We start from the raw sequence: 20,673 nt of genomic DNA on the forward strand, positions 1-20,673 counted from the left end.
CAGAAAAGAGCAGGTCTCCATATTTGGAAGTGGAAGAAGTTAATGGCAGACCTGTATAGATTGGATGGGACAGTCAGACCCCTGATGTACTGCTAGGCTTAACACACAGATCACTGGGAAGCCCAAGAGGAATATGGAACTGTAGCCCCCTCTCTCTGGGCATGTCTTCTGCTCGCCATTTCTGCAGTCAGCCAGGCCCATCCCCACTGTTTTCCCAACAAAGACATTCCATACCTTTGCTCAAGTTGAGTCTCCACCTGGAACATCTTTTCTCATAGGCTTTATTCAGATTCCACCTTCATGTTGTTTTAAGTCCCTCTTCTGGAAAAGACCCTTGTGGGGACTTCACCCCCCATATGACATCCTCAGTCTGATGATCCTGCTTCCATGTGGGCTCCTCCTGCCTCCCCAGGAAGGCTGAGACTCCTCAAAGCACAGCCATAGTGACAGTTTCCCAGTGCCTCCAGAGCTCCAGCGAGGAATAGTTAGGGGTGTCCTACTCCAGGCAGCTTCAATTATCTGGAGAGGATACTGCCTCTTGCGGCAAATATCTCATTCATTTTTTCACTCACTCCAGAACCAGTGATGGCTCAAGCTTGAGGGGAGACAGTTGCTGATGTACCCCACAACCACAGAGATGGTTGTGGGAGCAAGCCTGGGAGCTTGCCCAGCCCCTCTAACATTGTATGTCCTGGGGTAGCAGCCCTGATGAAGAAGGAAACTTTACCGTTAGGACGATTTTAGACCCTTTGGAGGTCAACATAAGCCAAATGCTGCTGACCTTCCATAGCTCTGCCCCGCCCAGGGCACAGAGCCCAGCCCTGTCCTGTCCGTCCCTGGGTCTGGGCCTTGCAGATAAGCCCGCCGCCCCCTGCAGGTTGCTGGGCCCGGGTGTGGGTCCTGGGAGGTTGCCTGTGGCTGGTTCACAGATGTGGGCCCAGCTAGCAGGTACAGGCCCTGCTCACGCTGCTCCCTCCAGTGGCATGACCTCACCCCCACCCCAGCTGTGCTGAAACCCTGTATGTCTCAGGTACCACCTCTGTGTGAAGCTGCCCCATCCTTCCCACTGTCATGAATTTCTGTGCTCCAGGCTCTGAGCTTCATCTCTGTGGTTGTGGGGTATGTCAGCATCTGTCTCCCCTCCAGCTTGAGCCATCACTGGTTCTGGAATGAATGAAGGAAGGAGATATTTGCTGCAAGAGGCAGTCTCCTCCCCAGTTAACTGAAGTCTCTGGTCACCATGGCTTGACCCATTCACTGGTCTGGAAGCTCTCAAGCTCCCATCTCAGGCCTGTCCCAGTGGGAGACACAGCATCAGACTCCGGCCATGCCCTGCAGGAGCACTCAGTCTGGAGGGAGAGGGCCTCGGCAGTGGCTGGGTGGCTGGTCTCCCCGGCCTGAGGCATTAGGGGGTGCAGGTACCACCAGCACAGGGTGGGTTTCCTTTTTCCCCTTTTAGTCTTGGCCTGTCTGGGAGACTGGGAGCAGTACGCTCTCACCTCTGCTGAGCATGCCCAGCCACATGCTCCGTTCTGCTCTCAGTTCTCCAGCAGAGAACCTACCTATGGCCTCTCGGTGCTGAGAGCCTGTCGGGGTGTATGCCCTCCCTTGGCATTTAGAATTCCAGATTGGTAGAGACCCTTAGGGTTGCCTGACTGCCATTCCCCCTATCATATCCAGGCTGCTGTTTTAATTCTTGGAATAGTTCTCTGTCTTCCCAGCTCAACTCTAAGCTGTGGAGGTCAGGAACGGTTGGTCTCTCTCCCTCTCACAGTAGACAACAAGGTGGGGAAATGAAGGAAAGAAGGGCCACTCAGTATCACTGATGCCAGAAGCAGCTGGAGCTGGGCCTCAGCTTCCCATCAACAGAGCTACTAAGGAGCAGGGAAGTAGTCTCCAAGTAGTCTCCACCTCTAGGATCTCCACCAAGCTGGTTCTTGGTGACTAGGGAGTGGTACAGTGTGCTTCCAGCATGTGGGGACAGGGAGGAGATACCCATCCATGGGACAGACTGCATGCTGTGAAGTCAGCCAAGTTCACCTGCCTCTTCCTCTGCCAGGCCTCCACCTCCACCCGAGGGCCTTGCTCTCCGCCACCAGCCTGGGGTGGCTTTCCTGTATCCTTCAAGCTCCTTCAGGGCAGGAACCCAACACAGAAATAAACAAAGGATTGGTTAAACAAATGGATGAGGCATAAAAGAATCCAAAGGACCACGATGCCATAACCCAAAAGCACTCACCTTAAAGGAGGAATTAATGGGACTTCCCTGGTGGTCCAGCGGCTAAGACTGTGCTCCAGTGCAGGGGCCCAGGTTCAATCCCTGGTCGGGGAACTAGACCCCACATGCTGCAACTAAAAAAAAAAAAAAGATCCTGCATGCTGCAACAAAGAAGACTGAAGATCCCACGTGCTGTGACTAAGACCCAGCGTAACCGAGTAAATAAATAAAAATAAATATTAGAGGTGAGGGGATTAGTGATAGCCGTCAGCCCAAGACAGGGAAATGTTTGGTAGCAGGGCCGTGGGTATGTGCTTCATGTTACCTGGCAGGTCACACACAGGACACCCACATTTCAGAGGATGAATGACTTGTCTAGACTCACACAGCAAGAGAGAGACCACCCCTCCTCCAGAGGCACAGGAGTAGTCTGAGCAGCGGTTCACATCTTAGCTCTGCTACTCTGTGAGGGTGTGTATATCCTGAGTTCATTTCACCTGAACTGTCGTTTCCTCGTCCATCCATGAACTACATACCAGCCTGCAGGGTAGAGGTGAGCATTAAACACACTCAGGTGTGTAAAGTGCCTTGTGAATCAGTCAGCTATATACCAGTATTAGCCGAAGGAGCAAAAGACGAGACGAGTCAAAGTCATCTCTAGGCTGTGCCGTGTGCGCAGTGCTAACCTCGCTGACCTCTTCCTCTCCAGGACAAGAGCCAGGCCACCAGAGGATCCCTGTCCCAAAGGCCTTGTCGCCCCAGACCCAGCTCGCTGCCGCCCACCCTGCCTGAGGAAGAAACTCGCAGGATTGCACGGATATTTTCTTCCCAATTCTCCCAGAAGGACTAATACAGCCCAAAAGACTGAGGGAAGGATGACCTACCCACTCACCCTCAGCCTTGTCTGGCTTCCTTCAGGGCTGTGAGAGCCCTAAGACCACCACCAGCCTAGTCCCTGGGCACCAGTCACCCCAGACTAGAGGAGCATCCCAAACCAGGGCCGTGTCCACCTGCCAGGACTTCAGCTTCCTCCGATGGTGAGGCAAAGGCGGGACACAGTGGATTCCAATGCCCAAGTGGCGCACCATCTGTTGACGAGGGGACCCGAGCAGGCATCCTTTAGCTGGGAAACTCCTCCCAGTGTCCTCAACAGAGCCTGCTGCTGACACGAGCCTACCCTCTGCCTGAATATGATGGCCCTTTTGCCTTAAGGGTTGGGGAAGGTGGGTGGAGAGTTTGGGCACAGGCATAGCCAGGGAAATCCTAAGACCACTTCCAGTTTATTTGCTTAGGAATAAGGGTATTTTATAGATAAAATTATTTTTATGCTGTGTTGAATTAATCAGTAGGAAAGGAGGGGGAAATTACCTCCTTCGAACTTTTTATCTGATTGTCTGAAATTCTAACCATGCTTTTAACTTATTGTTTTTACCCAGCTCTGAAGTCATTGTTCCTGCCTGTGTTTGAATAAAATGATACTGGTATTTGTATTCTGTGCACAAGTGTTTACTGGGTTGGCGTCTGGAGTGTTAGGAATTTGTGCTCTAACAGCTAGAGAGAAAGCTTGACACCATACCGGCCCTTGGAGAAGCTCATCTGGAACCAGGGAGCCAGGGTCACCATGAGACCTCTGACTCCCCCAAAGATTAGGTTGGTCCAGATTGGAGTGACACCTAGTATTTCCTCTGCTGGTTCCTCAAGTCTGTCAGCCAAGTAAAGGGGTCGCATGCCACAGGCCTGCTTGAATCCCCCGTCTCTCTGGGATGAGTACATAGCTCTGGCTTAGACTGTCAGGCTCCACACATTTGAGCAGCTACCACAGACAGGGCCTGTGTGGAGAGGATTAGGAGGAGGCAGAAGGGAGGGGAGAGGAGGGCACAACATGGAGGGCCCCACTTTCCACCCCAAGCACAGGTCATCTCAATCCTCAGAGCAACTCTACAACCCACATACTGTGATTCGCATCTTAAAATTAATCTGAAGCTCAACAGAGTTACGTGACTTGCCTCTGTTCATGTACCTAGGAAGTAAGTCACCACATGAGACACCTCCAGACACATCAGAGGCTTCTGTGCCCAGGGTACGGTCAGTTAAGTGTTGTGAATTCAGGGAGTTTGGGGAGGTTGCGGGACGGAACCATGTGGACTGGAACAGTCAAGAGAAGCCTTCCTTGAAGTCTGGGGGTAAGCCAGCAGGGCATTTGGGGCCACATGCAGCAGAGGGGAGAGCAGAGAGCGGCCTGGTTCTGCTGCTTCCTGATAGGTGCCCTCAGGCCTGACTACGCCTGTCTGAGCCTCGGTCACCTCATCTGTAAAGCAAGATAGCCAGCCCAGCTTCAGTGGGTTGCTGCGAAGCTTAAATGATGACATTTGTGAAAGTGCTTCGCCTGCACTTGGCCCTTGGTGGAAGCTCAGGAAATGTCAGCCCCACCCACTCCTCCCCCACAGACCAGAGCAAGTCAGTAGACAGGCGAGTTCACCACTAAATGTGAGACAGGCAGGACGGGCCCCAGAGGGGACCCAGAGGAAACAGGCTGCCTTCCTCATTGGTCAAGTGCCCTCAGACCAGCGTGTCCCCTTCATCTGTTCATCTGGGCCCCTAACCTTCAGGCTGCCAGCTCACCCCCTCCCCAGCGTCTCCCTCTCAGCTCACCAGCTGCCTGCCTGCCAGGAGATTTCAAGGCCCAGGTCTCCACCTGCCTTGAAGCCACAGAGAACACACAGAGGGGCCATCAGAAGTCCAGGCCTGAGGGCTTTAGCCTCAGGTGAAGAATATTCCTAAATCCTGCTCCAACTCCTGTAAATAACTCGATGGGGTCGCGTTAGGATAAGGACTCCTACCCAGGCTGAGGGCAGCCTCCAGTAACACAGAGGCACCGTGAGGGTCTGAACCCCACCTCTACTGCTACAGATACTCTTTACCAGCATCCTCTCCCCAGAAAGTGGTTGTCTTTCCCAACAACAGCTCAGAAGCACCCTGCCGAACACAGGGTGAGGGCACAAGGAACATGCTTGTTCCCACCACAGCCAGTAGAACCAGCCGCTGTCTCCCCACTGCCCTCTCAGCACCCCCCCACCACAGAGCCCTGAAACTAGGTGCTGCTGATCTCACAGAGGCTGATTGATTTCAACCCATAGCAGCCAACTTTGGAACTTCTAGCACAGGCTGGATTCTGGGGAAACGGAGCCAAAGCAGACAGGGCTGGCCCTGCCCTCAGAGAGCACCCAGGCCCACCTGAGCTCAGCTGCCCACACTCTGGGTTTCTCCAGGGCCCACTATTTACCCCCCCCACACCTCCTGGCTGCAATTCCCCCACCCCCCTCCAGACTGCCATTCTCAGGTGGAGCCAAAAACCTCCTTCCAGAGCCCTCCCCACCTCAGCAACCCGAGCAGCCGCTCCCCTTATTAGGACTAACCCAGCTGCCTGTTCTGTTGACATTAAAGCAGGGCCTGGCCCGAGGAGGAGGACCTTGGCACTTGAGTATCTGGACCCATAACCACTTGTACTGGGGCCACAGCTCTGTGCCCAAGTCTAGAAGTGGCCTCTGCCCCACCAGATTAACTCCCATCCCTCTCCACCTCTCCCTCTCTCCTCCCCTTCCCCTTCCCCTCCCTCTTTCCTCGGTCACCCGGTTCCCAGGTTCAGACTTGCCCAACCCTTACCCTCAGTGCCTATCACTGGCTGCTGCAAGGGACCCTCCCCTCCCTTCCCCACACACCCTCCCCAGATCCCTTTAGCTCCAGTGGTGTCCATGCTGAAGCCTCCAAGTGTCATGTCACAGAGAGTAGTATTCACAGCAGATAGGTCCAAAGTACATTATCATTTACAGGCTGGCAGGCAGGCCCTGCCACATAACTGTATGACCTGGGCAAGTCCCTGTCCCTCCCTAACAATCAGTTCTCTCCTCTCTAAACTAAGCATTAAAATGCATGAATCCGCAGTCATAAAAAGGCACGAAGTGCTGACATATGATCCAACAAGGATGAACTTGGAAAACACTTTGGTAAGTAAAAGAAGTCAGTCACAAAAGGTCACATATTGTGTGATTCCATTTGTATGAAATGTTCAGGATAAGCAAATCTATAGAGACAAAGTAGATTAATGATTGCCTGGGCGGCATTGGAGGGAAGAGGAAACAGAAGGAGATGTGTGGGGAGGGAGGTAATGAAAATGTTCTAAAATTGTGATGACTGATGGCTGCATAACTGTGAACACACCAAAAACCACTGAATTGTACCAGTTAAACAGGTAAATGGCACGGGAATTATATCTCAATAAAGCTTTGGAAAAAAAGACTCCTAATTGTACCTACCTCGTAAGAGTTGTGAAAGAAATAATGTATGTAAAGTTTCTAGCACATAGTAGGCACCAAGAAATGAATTAGCATCACCATTGTTACTATTAAGAGGAGGCCCAGGGGAACCCTGACCAGACCATTGTGGCAGCCTTGGCCTTTGGACTCTCAAAAGTGACAAATCCAACCCCCACCACCCCATATACACCCTCATCACCCAAAGGAGCTCTTTCATCACCTGCAATGGGGTGTTTTAAAGAAGCCCAAGTCAAGGGAACTGAAGCAGGTCTGGAACTCTGACCTACCCCCCTCGCCTCCCTGCCCTGCACCAGCCGCCTCTGGTCAAGTGACCAGGCTGTCAAGTAGCTACTCCAGGGTAAGGTTTCAGGTCAGCCAGAGTGTATAAAGACAGGTGCCAAGCCAGAGGCTGCAGAGACACCAGCAAATGGCAAAGGAGCAATCAGATCCCTGCTGCCGCCTCCTGGGATGGAGCCCTGAGGACCCTTAAAGAGGCCCCATGCTTCCGCCACCCTGGCTGCCCCTACAGGTAAGACCCCACCCTCCACCCCATCTTCCTCCTCCATGTTCTCCCAAAGGCAGCTGGCAGCCAGAGCTGGTAGCACACAGCAGGTAGAGATTGAGTCAAGATGAGGGAAAGGCAGCCCTGACGAGGGCACTGTTGGGGCTGGGGCTCCACCCCCGACTCCTGTCACTCACCAGGGACTCGCTTCCCTTTTGCTCTGCCAGCGGCCTCTGCTGTGACTTTGCAAATCCCCAGAGATAAGATGTGGTTTTCTCCTTAGTCTGGCCCAGAGTCCCCACAATTCCTCCAGAGTATAAGGCCCTTTCCCCAGGAGGCCCCCCTACTCAGGAGGGGGCACTCCCCGACTCAGCAGGCATGCAGGAGAGACTTTGCCGGGAAGGTGGGGTCGAGGGCATCTCAGAACAGGGACTCTGATCCCTGCTCCAGAGCCACCACGGAGAACTTGTTTCTAATGCAGATTCCCAGGACCCCAGCTCAGACCTGAATCTCAGGCTGAGGGCCAAGAATCCGGTCTGTAAACAAGTGGCTCCAGGTACCCTGAGCTCGCTCTGAAGTCTTAGACTCTGGGAGGTGGGCCTGAAGCAGGTGCCAGACAGACTGGGCTCTAATCCCTCTCCATCCCTCTAGCCTTGTAACTAGCTGAAGCCCTCAAAGCTTCGGGGCTCTTGGACCCAGACAACAGCAACTATCTCGTAGCCTTATAAAGGGATTGAATTAGTCACTGCCTCTAGAGCCCTCAGCGTAGTGTCTGGTGCAGGAAGTGTTCAGCAGATGTTAATGGGGCACCGCTACTCTGGGTGTGCAAGGCTGGAATGCCCCATTCCTCATGCCCCAGCAGAGCACAGGGAGGAACTTCTGCTCTACCCTTCACCTATGTCAGTGGGATAGGTCTGCTGGCCGCCAGGGCTTCTCAAGTACCATTTCAGGAGGCTGGAATAAAGGAAGAGGCTGGGGAGCACCAGCCACAGGACCCCTACCTCTGCCCACCCTGGTGGCCTCCCCCTGTCCCGCCCCCATGTGACCAGTGAAAGTCTAGAGCCCACCCGCCTGAGTCCCCCGCCCCTTCCACTCTGCCCCCGGGGGGCTCAAGACAGCCTCTGGAACAGGTTCTGGTTTGCCTCCTAGCCGCTGCTCCTGACCAAGGCCAGGCTCCAACACCTCCAGCGCACCATCTCTGCAACCTCACTGGTCTCAGAGCCTCCACTGGCTCCCTCCCTGTCCAGCCCCGATGCCTACACCAGCCTGACCTGAACACAGGTCTGATGGTGTCATCCCTCAACTTGAAAACACCAGCCAGTCCCCATTTTCGCTAGATTAAGTACAGCTAGGGCATTTGAGGCCCTTCATCAAAGAACACTGTGGGCATCTCAGCTTCTTCCCCATTTCCCCACCTCGGCCCATGGGGTCCCTCGGTCAACTGGTCCTCCCTGGGCCCCTCTGGCCCTGGGCCATCTGGGTACCAGGCTGCACAGAGAAGTGGGATAAGTAGCTCCTGTCCTTGATTTGGGGCCCCCATCTGGGGAGAAATCACGGCAGTTAATGAACTAATTCTAGGGACTTCCCTGACTGTCCAGTGGTTAAGATTCCATGCTTCCACTGCAGGGGCCACAGGTTTGATCCCTGGTCAGGGAACTAAGATCCCACATGCCATGCAGCCAAGGGGGACAAAACAAACCAAAAAAAAGTCAATTCTAAAGAAGGTCTGGGACAGAGGCAGCCAAGGACAAAGGAGGTTCAGAAGGGAAGCCATATCTGATGGTTCAGCCCCCTGGCTGGAGACATAGCCTCCCCAGGGAGACAGACCCAGCCCAGAAGTGCTTAAAGCCACCCAGTGGGGCCTGGCCCATCACAAACACTCCACACCAGGGGCCAAGGGCAAGGAACGTGCAGTCACGCAGCTCTAGGGGCCCCACCTCTGCACCTCAGTTCCTAACTCTTGAGAGTGGAGTGAAAATACCTAACTTGGCAGGGTTCTTCTGTTAGAGCCTGGGCGGCCACCAAACATTTTGGAAAAGGGACACTCATACAACGAATAAGAGACACTAGAGAACATACCACCCAGGGGCCTCTCCTGCCCTGGGAGTCAGGCCCTCAGATTCCTGAAGCTGAGGATCTCGGCAGCCCTGCTCCTGATATCAGAGGAGGAGCTGAGCAGCAGAAAGGCCAGGGCCCAAGGGAAGAGAGGCTGACAGGCTGTGGGCACTGGGAGCTGCTCCTGCACTGCCTCGGACACGTGCATTCCAACCCCAAAAGAGGAGCCACAGCCTCCCCCCCCCCCAGGGACCAAGCCTCCTGGCAGTTGCTGGGCTTCTGTCGGGCGAATGGGAAAGAGGATGGTGTTCCCTCAGCTGGCCTGCCATGCTGTCCCCTCAACCAGGCTCAGCTCCACATCAGCCCTCAGGGAGCAACGCAGAAAGGCAGGCAGATAGGCTGTGGGACAAGCACCACGGGGGCAGCCCAAGCCCTGACTGTGACAGGCGCCGGTCTCGGCCTCCCCGGGAGCATTGTCTTCCTCTGCCAGCATGGACAGCAGTGCCCACCAGACCTCTTCACCAAGCTGTTGTTGCACGTGCTTAGCACTTAAGTCCCCAGAGAGGGGGGTTGCATATAATTCAAAGGGCTTTGAATATCCGCAACAAAAAGGCAAGATGGTGGACATCCATTCTACCACATCCATTGGGCTGCTGAGTGGAATGAACAGTGAAGGGGGTCTTATTGCTATCACAAGACCATGGCTGCAGTTCTGTGAATTTAAAGAAGTCTCTCTCCATCTTAAGCCTCTCTTTTCCCACCTGTAAAATAGATTTAAATGTCATCCTGCCCTCTTTCCAGCACTGTTTCAAGCCTAGCAGAGCAGAGCAACCCGTGCTCTGACACTGGTGACTCTGAGCAGGCCAACATCTCTGAGCCCCACTGGATCAGCCCAAAGCAAGGAGAGGAGAGAAGCTACCCTGCAGCCAGGCTGTGAGAATTCAGTGAGATGGTGTGTAGAGCTCTGCCCCCAGCCCCGCAGCCATTCCCTCCTCCTCCTCTAAACCTGCCCTGGACTGTCTCACAGAGCATGCCCTTCCCTGCGCCTGGAGCCCCCTCCCACTTCTCCAGCTGCTGCAGTCTTGCCCACCTTCCCAGGCTCTCCTCCCACCCCTACCATGTTGACTGGGGATGGCAAGACCTAAAGTGATAAGGCTGGGTGAGCTCTCCATACACCAGCATATTAAAAAAATAGAGACATCACTTTGCTTACAAAGGTCCATAGAGTCAAAGATATAGTTGTTCGAGTAGCCATGTACAGATGTGTGAGTTGGACTATAAAGAAGGCTGAGCTCCAAAGAATTGATGCTTTTGAACTGTGGTACTGGAGACGACTCTTGAGATTCCCTTGGACAGCAAGGAGATCAAACCAGTTAATCCTAAAGGAAAGCAACCCTGAATATTCTTTGGAAGGACTGACGCTGAAGCTGAAACTCCAATACTTTGGCCACCTGATGTGAAGAGCCGACTCATTGGAAAAGACCCTGATGCTGGGAAAGATTGAAGGCGGGAGGAGAAGGGGACGACAGAGGATGAGATGGTTGGATGGCATCACCGACTCGATGGACATGAGTTTGAACAAATTCTGGGAGATAGTGAAGGACAGAGAAGCCTGGCATGCTGCAGTCCATGGGGTCACAAAGAGTCAGACACGACTGAGCAACCAAACAACAACAACCATACACCAGGGAGCAGGCCTTCCCCAGGAAGCAGCTTGAGGCTGGGGAAGGAGCAGAGGGTTGTGGTGTGGAGTCAGAACCAGGTCTGTCTCTGCCTGAGCCTTTATACAGTGAAGACCACTTCCAGCGGGAAAGGGAAAGGGCAGGGTGAGGATGGCAAGAGATTAGGGAGGAAAGTGACCTGTTCTTATAAGTCAAATCCACACAGCTAAGACAGCCCTGCTCAGGCTTTTCACTTACAAACCTTCTCCTGGTGCTGAGGGGATCCTGGGGATGGGCCTAGAGGGCACGCGTCCCATCCCCTCCCCTGGCCTGTCCCCTGCAGCCTCCTCCATGCACTGAAGCCCAAGGCTGGGCAGCAGCCTCTCTCCTTGGACCTCCACTGGGCCCTGGAGGGACCGGGCAGAGCCTTTGGGACCATGGTTGGACTGCAACCTTCAGAGAGGCCCCCCACAACGGCTGTGAAGTTCCTGGCAGCGGGCACAGCGGCCTGCTTTGCTGACCTCCTCACCTTTCCACTGGACACAGCCAAGGTCCGCCTGCAGGTGGGTGCCCTTTGGCTAAGGGTCATTGTTCCCAACAATGGAGGGGCTGAGTTCTCCACCAGGGCACCTGCCCTTCCTCACAGAGAACCCTGAGCAGGTCACTCACTATCCACGACCCTACCTCACCATCCCCTCACCACCCAAGATCTTAATTCCTTGGCAGGACGTGCCAGGGTCCTTACATGGCCTGCCCTACTTTGTAAGCCATAAAGTAAGAAGTAAGGAGTTACCGTGTGAGCTTGGGCAAGTCACAGACAACTTGTAATGAAAAAAGCCATCACCCTCCGATTTACCACACTGTGTACAACAGTTTGTGAGCTGGCAACTGCTACACAGAACTGTCATTTTTACTGAGACGTGACACTGTGACCATGCTTGTTCCGAGGTCCAGCCCCAGGCAGGGACCCCTGCACACAGCCCTGCCCACCCCCCACCCAAGTCCTCATACTCTGCGGGGTGTCCCTCAGATCCAGGGGGAGAACCAGGCGGCCCTGGCGGCCCGGAGTGCCCAGTACCGCGGAGTGCTGGGCACCATCCTGACCATGGTGCGCACCGAGGGCCCCCGCAGCCTCTACAGCGGGCTGGTCGCCGGCCTGCAGCGCCAGATGAGCTTCGCCTCCATCCGCATCGGCCTCTACGACTCCGTCAAGCAGTTCTACACCCCCAAGGGATCGGACCGTGAGTGCTGAGGGGTGGGTCAAGGAAGGATCTACGCTGTGGGTCAGGAGATCAGGGTGGTGCAGACTCAGAGGCAGAGCTGAGGCATGGGAAGCTGAGGCATGAGGAGACTAGCCTCATGTCGAGGAGGATCTGGAACCCTGGCCTGGGAGAGGTGGGCATGGGGCAGGGGCAGCCCCCAGAGACCGGCATCAGGCCCGCAGAGGTGCGGGGTAGTACAACTCTGGCCCGCTTGCTCTCCTCCTCTCCAGACTCCAGCATCATTACCCGGATTTTGGCGGGCTGCACCACGGGGGCCATGGCAGTGACCTGTGCCCAGCCCACAGACGTGGTGAAGATCCGCTTTCAGGCCAGCATGCACACTGGGCCGGGGGGCAACAGAAAGTACAGTGGGACAATGGATGCCTACAGGACCATCGCCAGAGAGGAAGGGGTTCGGGGCCTGTGGAAAGGTAGGTCTGGACTCCAGGCTTGGGGGTCTTGGGCAGCATCTTCTCCACCCTAGGGCTGGGACAGGGAACTGAGCAAGCAGGGAGCTCCCATCACAAGTATTCCAGCAGTTCTAAAGGAACATCCTAACATATCCCAATGGGCCAGCTGACCGGCCATACTGCCCCAAATTCAGTTCAGTTTACCAACCTTTCACCACACGCAGGGCTCTGAGGGAGACAGAAATGAACAGAGGATACCCTCACGGCTCACAGTCACAGAGGAGAGAGGCATGTCAAGGAGCAGCCATTCCACAGGGCAGGATGTGCTGGGTTCACACAGAGGTGCAGGCCATGAGGGCTTAGGGCGTTCGGGGGCAGAGGTGATGTGAAAGTTGGGCCCCAAAGTTCCAGTGAGCTCCTGCTGTGTGGAGAGGGAAGGAAGGGCCCCCCCAGCAATGGCCTGTGAGGGGTGACTGCTGCTCATGGAGAAGAAACAGAGGCCACTGCGGGGAGCAGTCACGAGAAGGGGGCTTCCTTGGGAACAAAACTTTAAGGTTCTCTATGTGTTTAAGTGGTGACGACCTTGACAAATAATGTTGTCTCTACCACATGTGGCCAGGGCTCACATGAATCTTGCAGAAGAAAACAATGACCCAGTGATGGTTAAAGGCAGGACACCTGAGTCACAGCCTTGCTTGCTGTGTGCCTTCCTGGAGCCCAGCCCTCATCTGTGAAACCAGCGGGTGGTCTCGCAGGTCGCATGGCTGCAACCTGTCACTGTTTCAAAAGCCCACCATTCCTCTCCGAGGAAAGGCTTCCTTGTCTGGCTCTAGCCAGGTCTCAGGGAGGCATATTTTAATTTTGATGGGTATTGCAGTTTACCCTCTGAAATGTGGCCCAAACACACACAAGAGGGTCTCTCTGCTTTTTGTCTCTAATATGGACATGGATAATCTGAGAGCTTTTAACATCGGAAAGGAAAGTGTGGAATCTGCCCATCCAGGGTGGACTCTTCTAGACCACTGGAATGAGGCACCATATCCCCCACCTGGGCCTGTGGCCTTGCAGCCAGGGGGTCCGCTTCTTCTATTTCCCACTCATCAGCCCCACCCGCTTCCTGACAGGAATTCTGCCCAACATCACGAGGAATGCCATTGTCAACTGTGGTGAGATGGTGACCTATGACATCATCAAGGAAAAGCTGCTAGACTACCACCTGCTCACCGGTGAGGCCCTGGGCTCCAGGCAGATAGCCCTCCCAGTCTGGAGGGGACTGGGGCTCCACAGAGTGGGTGCCACCCACAGGCAACCGGGCTTTAAAAGGAGTGGAGGGAGGCAGGGTGCCCAGCATCATTAGGGTGAGTAAGGAGGAACCCTAGATGGGAGGCCAAAGACCTGCCAGCACCATTTCTCCCCGTGCACCTTCAAGCAAGGGTGGCCTTCTCTGACCAGTTTCCTCTAATGAGGTGGTTGGGCCGGATTAGCTTCCAACTCTGGGACAGCCCAGTTTTGTGAGTCCTCATCAAGAGCTCCATCTTGGCACTGCAAGAGATTTGGAAAACACTATCCTCATACTTGGGCTTCCCTGGTGACTCAGACCATAAAGAATCCACAGGCAATGCAGGAGATACGGGTTCCATCCCTGGGTCAGGAAGATCCCCTGGAAGAGGAAATGGAACCCACTCCAGTATTCTTGCCTAGGGAAATCCCATGGGCAGAGGGACCTGGTGGGCTACTGTCCAGGGGCTTGCAAAGAGTCAGATTTGACGGAGCACAAGCACTAGACTATACTAACCTCATGCCCAGGGAGTTCAGTTTCATTAGGGACAAACAATGAACACATGTGAAACAGAAAACAAGGGCCCTCTTCATCTCACAGCCCAATATCTGCTCTTCCCTACCCTGCGACAGACAACTTTCCCTGCCACTTTGTCTCTGCCTTTGGAGCTGGCTTCTGTGCCACCCTGGTGGCCTCCCCGGTGGACGTGGTGAAGACGCGGTATATGAACTCGCCCCCAGGCCAGTACCACAGCCCCTTCAACTGTATGCTGAAGATGGTGACCCAGGAGGGCCCCACAGCCTTCTACAAGGGGTGAGCTCCCCTCCTGCCACCAGCACCCCCTCCTAGAGAACCAGGCCTCCCTCCCCGTCTCCCTTCCTCCCCTCCATGTAGAGTGTGTCTGCCATGGGATCACCTAGAAATACAGTATTGAACAGCACAGATGTAAATGCCACAAAGGAAAATTACAATATAAAGACCTAAGGAAATGTTTTTTTGAAAGAGGGGACCAAATCTGAATTGAAGATCAGGGAGGCCTATCTGAGAAAAAAAAAAGGAGTCTATGCATAGATCTAAGTGCATCCCCAAACACACAGGAAGAGGAGGAGGAGGGAAAGGTGCTTGGTAATCCTGAGGTTTTTCCCTGACCCACCGACATCACTGCGGGTCACCACTGCCGACAGCCCGTATGCTTCACACGTTCCTGGCATTTACTATTCTCTCTGCATGGAAGCCATTCCTGCGTCATCCACATGCTCTCCAACTTACTGTCCTTCAAGACTAGTTCAAATACCACCTTCTCCCTAACACTCGCAGATACAAATTTCCCCCCTCTGTGAACTTCAGCAATACTTCCCTGATACCATTTTTACGGTACCCACCACTTCCTACTTTGTAGGAGTGTATTTGTAAGTTTAAACGATCCCCCATGCTAGAGTGCAAGCTCCTTGCAGCTAAGGACTGTGGCTTATACAGCTGACCCTTGAACAAATGCCAGGGTTACAGACACGGACCCCATGCAGTTGAAAATATCAATACATGTACAACTTATAGTTGGCCCTCCATACACGCAGTTCCTCTGTTGCCATGGTTTCTGCACATCCCTCGTTCCACACCCACAGATTCAACTAGTCTCAGATCATTAGTATTTAATATTAAAAAAACTGTATAAGTGGACCCACACAGTTCAAAGGGTTGTTCAAGGGTCAACTGTATACATCTTCCACTTCCCAGAGTCCCCAGCACAAAATCAGCTCTCTATAATAAAGTTATGAACAATCACCATGACCACCAAGTCACTACGCGTGTGGACTTGGGTTAACGCTTCACATATATTATCTCCACACTCCCCCTGAACTGGGCCATTTCTCCACATTTACTGAGGAGGAGAATGAGACTCAGAAAGGTCATGGAACTTGTCCCAGCTCACAAAGCTTAAACGGCAGAGCCACGGCGCAAACCCTGACCTTTAGACACCACCCACTCCATCCCACACTGAGCTCTTTGCTTGGCCCTCGTACCTCCACCACTGAGGATGGTTTTCTGGCACCCAGCGTTGGATTAGGCCCAACAAGCACACATGGCCTCGACCCGGGATGATGTCACAAAACAGTTTCAGCTGACAGCTCTTTTCCTATAAGTGCCGCCATCAGAAGGCTCTTCGTCCCACTTGTCTCGGTTTGTACTTTCACTTGGCAAACATTCACTGAGCACTTCGTGGGTGCTGGGCCCCGTGCTGTGCTTCTTTTGAAGAGCAGCTAACAAGCAGGGGACGTTTATTGAGGATTTACTAATACTGAACCCTGTCCATTATCATTGAATCCTCTCGACAACATCCTCCAGTTACAGGTAAGTAAACTGAGGCTGAGAAAGATTAAGAAGCTGGTCAAGCTGGTATTTGAACTCAGGACTATCCCCAGAGTTCACATTTGTTGCCCCCGTGCCATCTTCCCTGTGAGGGGCCCAGGCTGAGGGTTCAGGAGAGGCCCTGGTGTGAGATTCTGGTGCCCAAGCCAAGTCCCACAGAGCCAAGAACAACCAGCCAGGCAAGGAGAGAAGCAAGCAGAAGGAGCAACGTGGGCAAGGGTGTGGGAGGAAGGGTCTGACAGGAGCTGAGAGAACCAGGAGGGGATTAGCGGAGAGACAGGCTGAAGAGGAGAGCAGGAGCCAGGCTCCTCCCGGAGTCGGTGAACCATAGCTGAGGTGAGGTGGTCACAGGACAGGCAGGCTCTTGGGAGATTAGCTAAATTTGGCATCAAGTTGTTTTCACCTTGCAATGCCTCCAGCTGGAGGCAGAGGCCTCCTCAGGGGTGGCTGCTCAGGTTGTAAACAAGCCCAGAACACTCAGTGGCGGAGTGGAGTCAGGTGGTTTCAACTGAGCTATCTCACCCTGGTCTCTGAAGAGAAACTGGCAGCAATCATAGAGTGAACTGAAGTCGCTCAGTCGTGTCTGACTCTTTGCGACCCCATGGGCTATAGCCCACCAGGCTCCTCCGTCCATGGGATTCTCCAGGCGAGAATACTGGAGTGGGTTGCCATTTCCTTCTCCAGGGGATCTTCCCAACCCAGGGATCAAACCTAGGTCTCCTGAATTGCAGGCAGACGCTTTAACCTCTGAGCCACCAGGGAAGCCTATAAAACTGTGAGAATTAACTGCCTAACGGTAACCCGGCTCAGAGTGCTAGTTTTCTTTCCTTGCCTGACTCCAACTTCCGCCTAAATTCCTTCAGTAGAGAAGGAAATGACAGAACAACCTCAGAAGTGCCCGTGACTAACGGAAGTTCAGCACCAGCACCGAGTGGGGAGGGCACACAGATCTATGCGGGACTCCAGTCCACCCACCTGACTAATGGTTGTCTCTCTCATCAGATTTACACCCTCCTTTTTGCGTTTGGGATCCTGGAATGTGGTGATGTTCGTCACCTACGAGCAGATGAAACGGGCCTTGATGAAAGTCCAGATGCTACGAGACTCTCCATTTTGACTAAGACAAGGCTACTCAGTATTTAAGACAAAACCAGTTAAGGTTGGAATAAAGCAGTGGGTCCACGCCACAGGGACACAGACCCACACATGTTTGTTTACAGAACTGTTTACTTGATGCTGACTCAAGAGACAGAAGAATAGGAAGGATTGTGGTCTTCAGTGCTTTGTCTTAAGAACACCTTTGTTTTGCACTGACAAGGTGGAAAATAAATTATATTAATTTGTGAAATCCATCAGGTTGGATGCCTAACATTTAGGCAAGGAAAAGTAAACCAAAACAGATCTATTTGGGTAAAACGGAAGTTTGCATACTTATATCCCCTGGAAGATCTGATTATATGATGAATTATAAACAGGAAAGACTGCAAGCATGGAACAACAGTGTCCCGCATTCCCCTTGGAAATCAGCTAAGGAGTGTAGGGAGACACCACCAAAGCAACACAAGGACTTTTGACAGCAGCCTTCGGTTAGCCACGGATCATCAGCTGTATTTGTTATGTGTCTGCATGTAGAATCCACTGGGATTGTGGGAATTGTGAGAGAGGAAAAAAAAGAGAAAACCTAGAAACTGTGCCAAAGGAGCATGGCTGGGCCAGTGTGAGGCTGAGACCCATAAATGTTTGCTGACAACACTGGAGAACCAAGAGGGCAGCCTCAGTCTCCTTTTCTGTAAAATGGGAGTAATAATCCCTCCTACCTCACTTGGGGTGTTTATGAGGATCAAGTGAGAAGCTGGGCAGAAAAACACATTATAAAAGCAAAAGCTCTGGACAAGTGTGCATAAAAGGACAATGCCTCAGAAAAGATTTTGTCGATTAGTGAGGAAGTGCCAGGGAAGAAGTTTTTGAAAGACACAGTTGCCTAGAGGTGAGACCAAAGGAACCAGGGACTCGGGGGTCAGGGGTGACGGAGAATGGTGTACAGCTGCCGGAGCCCCACTCCCAGGCAGCCCCCACTCCCACACTGGACTGTGAGGCACCTTGAAGGGTGTGGAGTCTGGGGACAAAGAGGTAAAAGCTGGGCTGAGAGTCTAAAGTATCAGGGCTCAGAATTTTTGAAAATTATCATGACTCAATAAAGAAATTCACACCTTGAGTGTGGGAATGAAAAGAGCCACTTTTCCGCCTTCTCTTTCTTAGATGGAATTTCCCTTTCTCACTTCGGGCATCCTGTTCATCAGCGCAGGGCCATGCCTGGCCCCTCACCCATACATTGCCTTCTGCGCTTCTGCAGCCCAGCTGCTCAGCATTTTAAGGGTTTGACTCCTCCATCTATAAAAGGCAGGCTTGAACCAGATGACCTTCTCCTAAACTTAACTGGACATATTTCATGTTGATAATTGGGATCCATAAGATCAGTCTTTTTCTGGTTCTTAGCAGCTTATGCGGCTCTGATGACAGAACTGAGTTCCAACCTCATTCACCCACACACACAGTTACTAGCCACCTAACCATGGGGAATCCTTGCATCATAGAGTCCTACAGAGAAGTGGGAAGGACAATCTGCACCTCACAGGAAGGGCTCAGTGATGTCACCACTCCCTCCCTCCCCACTCTGACTCCTCTGCATCCTGGGGAAAAATGAACATCCACTTACCCTCAGCACTTTTCTAAATCTATATCATAATTTGAGATCATTTACATATACAAACTGGACAGTCCAAGCAAAAGCAAAAAAGTAAAAATTATTTTGATTTAATGTCTGGTTTGGCTTTCAAATAAAAACCATATTTAAAACTTTTTCTTTTCACTTGACAGCAAGTACAAATCATTTTTAAACACTTGCTCTTGATTTGTAAGTTGCTAGAGGCCAAGGACTATGCCTTCCATGAATTTCTGTCAAAATTAACCCATCATCTACCAGAGCATACTATTTAGATGATGCTGCTGAAACAGGATAAACGCTCTGAGCGATGTTTTGATTGGGATCCGAAACCCAGTGACTTTCAGATTTCTGGGAAAGGGAAAACAAGACTGGTGGGAGGTCATCTAAAGTTTTCTGGGAAAAATACTAGATTTCTTTCCCCATTTCTTAAAGGCAGAAGTGGAACCAAGTGACCTCAGAATAAAGTTCTGTGATTTTAAGAACAAAAAGACAGCTTCCGCCAAGCCACTGCCCACTGTCTCTGCCAGCAGGAAGCCACGGATGCAGACTCACAAGGTCAGATCATCAGCTGAGGCCCACACTCATTCCCCTCACTGCACACTCACAAACACCTAACTTCATCAAGTCATTCGAAAGGCTACCGAACTTGGACTTCCCTGGTGGCCCAGCGGATAAGAATCCTCTTCCCAATGCAGGGGACATGGGTTCAATCCCTGGTCCATGAAGATTCCACATGCTTCGGGAGCATGGAGTGGGGTGCCATTACCTTCTCCGGCTTGGTATTCTTAAGCCTCAGTTTATTTACCTGTGCTAAGTCTGCCAGGCTCCTCTGTTCATGGGATTCTCCAGGCAAAAATACTGGATTGGATTGCCATTCCCTTCTCCAGGGGATCTTCCTGACCCAGGGATGGAACCTGCATCTCTTATATCTCCTGCGTTGGCAGGTAGGTTCTTTACCACTAGTACCACCTGGGAAGCCCCCTTATTTACCTATAAAATATGAGTAATAATTTGACAGAGAACAAAAGTCTGCAGTTTTGTTAACTAAAAATGGTAAACTTCATAGGAAATAAACTGGATTCCCCATGCACTGCTGGCAGAAATGTAAGATAGTAGGGCCACTTTGGAAATTTTGAATTTTAAAAAATATTAAATACATATTTACCATTTGATCCAGTCACCAGAGAAATGAAATTGTATGTCCACACAAAGATTTGTACATGAATTTCCATAACAACCTTATTCATAATAGCCTCAAACTGGAAATATGTAATCCAAATGCCCATTAACTGGTGAGGACACAAACAAAATGTTCTGTATCATTGTGATGGAATACTACTCAGCAATAAAAATGGATAAAACTGCTGATACATGCATCAACATGTATCAACCTCAAAAAAACATTATATTATATGAAAGAAGCCAGGCACCAAAGACTACATCTCACTTACTATAAAAATTTTAGAAAATGCAAAGCTATAGAGACAGAAAGTAGATCAGTGATTATCCAGGGCAAAAGGTAAGAGAAGGAAATGACTGCAAACAGATAAAACACAATTTTTGGGGTGATGGAAGTTTTAGGGATGGTAAAACTGGATTGTGGGTACTTCCCTGGTGGTCCAGTGGGTAAGAATCCACCTTCCAATGCAGGGGACACGGGTTCAATCCCTGGTCAGGGAACTAAGATCCCACATTCTACAGGGCAAAAAAGCCCATGCACCACAACTAGAGAAGCCCACGTGCCACAACAAAGACCCAGCACAGCCAAAATTAAGAAAAATTAAAAATTGGATTGTGGTCATTGCTTCACAACAGTATAACATTACTAAGAATTAATTAAAGCACACACTTAACAATGAGCAAACTGTATGGTAAGTTATA

At 52.0% G+C, this 20,673-nt stretch overlaps 2 protein-coding genes across 3 annotated transcripts in view; both read left to right on the plus strand.

The window, feature by feature from the left end:
* The window catches only part of C2CD3 (C2 domain containing 3 centriole elongation regulator), a 126,909-nt gene extending 123,201 nt beyond the window's left edge, over positions 1-3,708 (plus strand). The window contains exon 33 of the mRNA XM_070383735.1: positions 2,928-3,708. Within this exon, the coding sequence (XP_070239836.1) occupies positions 2,928-3,068 (141 nt within the window). The 3' untranslated portion in view covers positions 3,069-3,708. The remainder of the gene's footprint in view (positions 1-2,927) is intronic.
* A 3,194-nt stretch (positions 3,709-6,902) lies between these two features.
* UCP3 (uncoupling protein 3) lies at positions 6,903-18,299 on the plus strand. 2 transcript variants are annotated; one of them, XM_070383743.1, is made up of 8 exons: positions 6,909-7,060; positions 9,890-10,040; positions 11,093-11,312; positions 11,780-11,990; positions 12,242-12,442; positions 13,546-13,647; positions 14,333-14,513; positions 17,070-18,299. In XM_070383743.1, exons 3-8 carry the CDS (start codon positions 11,187-11,189, stop codon positions 17,182-17,184), a joined length of 936 nt encoding a protein of 311 aa, XP_070239844.1. In that variant the 5' UTR covers positions 6,909-7,060; positions 9,890-10,040; positions 11,093-11,186; the 3' UTR covers positions 17,185-18,299. The 2 variants fall into 2 exon arrangements, with proteins under 2 accessions (XP_070239843.1, XP_070239844.1); XM_070383742.1 differs by lacking the exon at positions 9,890-10,040 and having other exon boundaries at positions 6,903-7,060.
* The last annotated feature ends 2,374 nt before the right edge of the window (positions 18,300-20,673 follow it).

The sequence above is a fragment of the Bos mutus genome, chromosome 15 (genome assembly GCF_027580195.1).
Source record: "Bos mutus isolate GX-2022 chromosome 15, NWIPB_WYAK_1.1, whole genome shotgun sequence".
Lineage (NCBI taxonomy): Eukaryota > Metazoa > Chordata > Mammalia > Artiodactyla > Bovidae > Bos > Bos mutus.

What these genes read in the sequence shown, in the direction of transcription:
- UCP3 (XM_070383742.1), top strand. Translation starts at nt 11,187, where the DNA reads ATGGTTGGACTGCAACCTTCAGAGAGGCCCCCCACAACGGCTGTGAAG. An exon ending in GGTTCGGGGCCTGTGGAAAG is followed by an intron (nt 12,443 to 13,545) that starts GTAGGTCTGGAC and finishes GCTTCCTGACAG; the next exon opens with GAATTCTGCCCAACATCACG. An exon ending in AGACTACCACCTGCTCACCG is followed by an intron (nt 13,648 to 14,332) that starts GTGAGGCCCTGG and finishes ACCCTGCGACAG; the next exon opens with ACAACTTTCCCTGCCACTTT.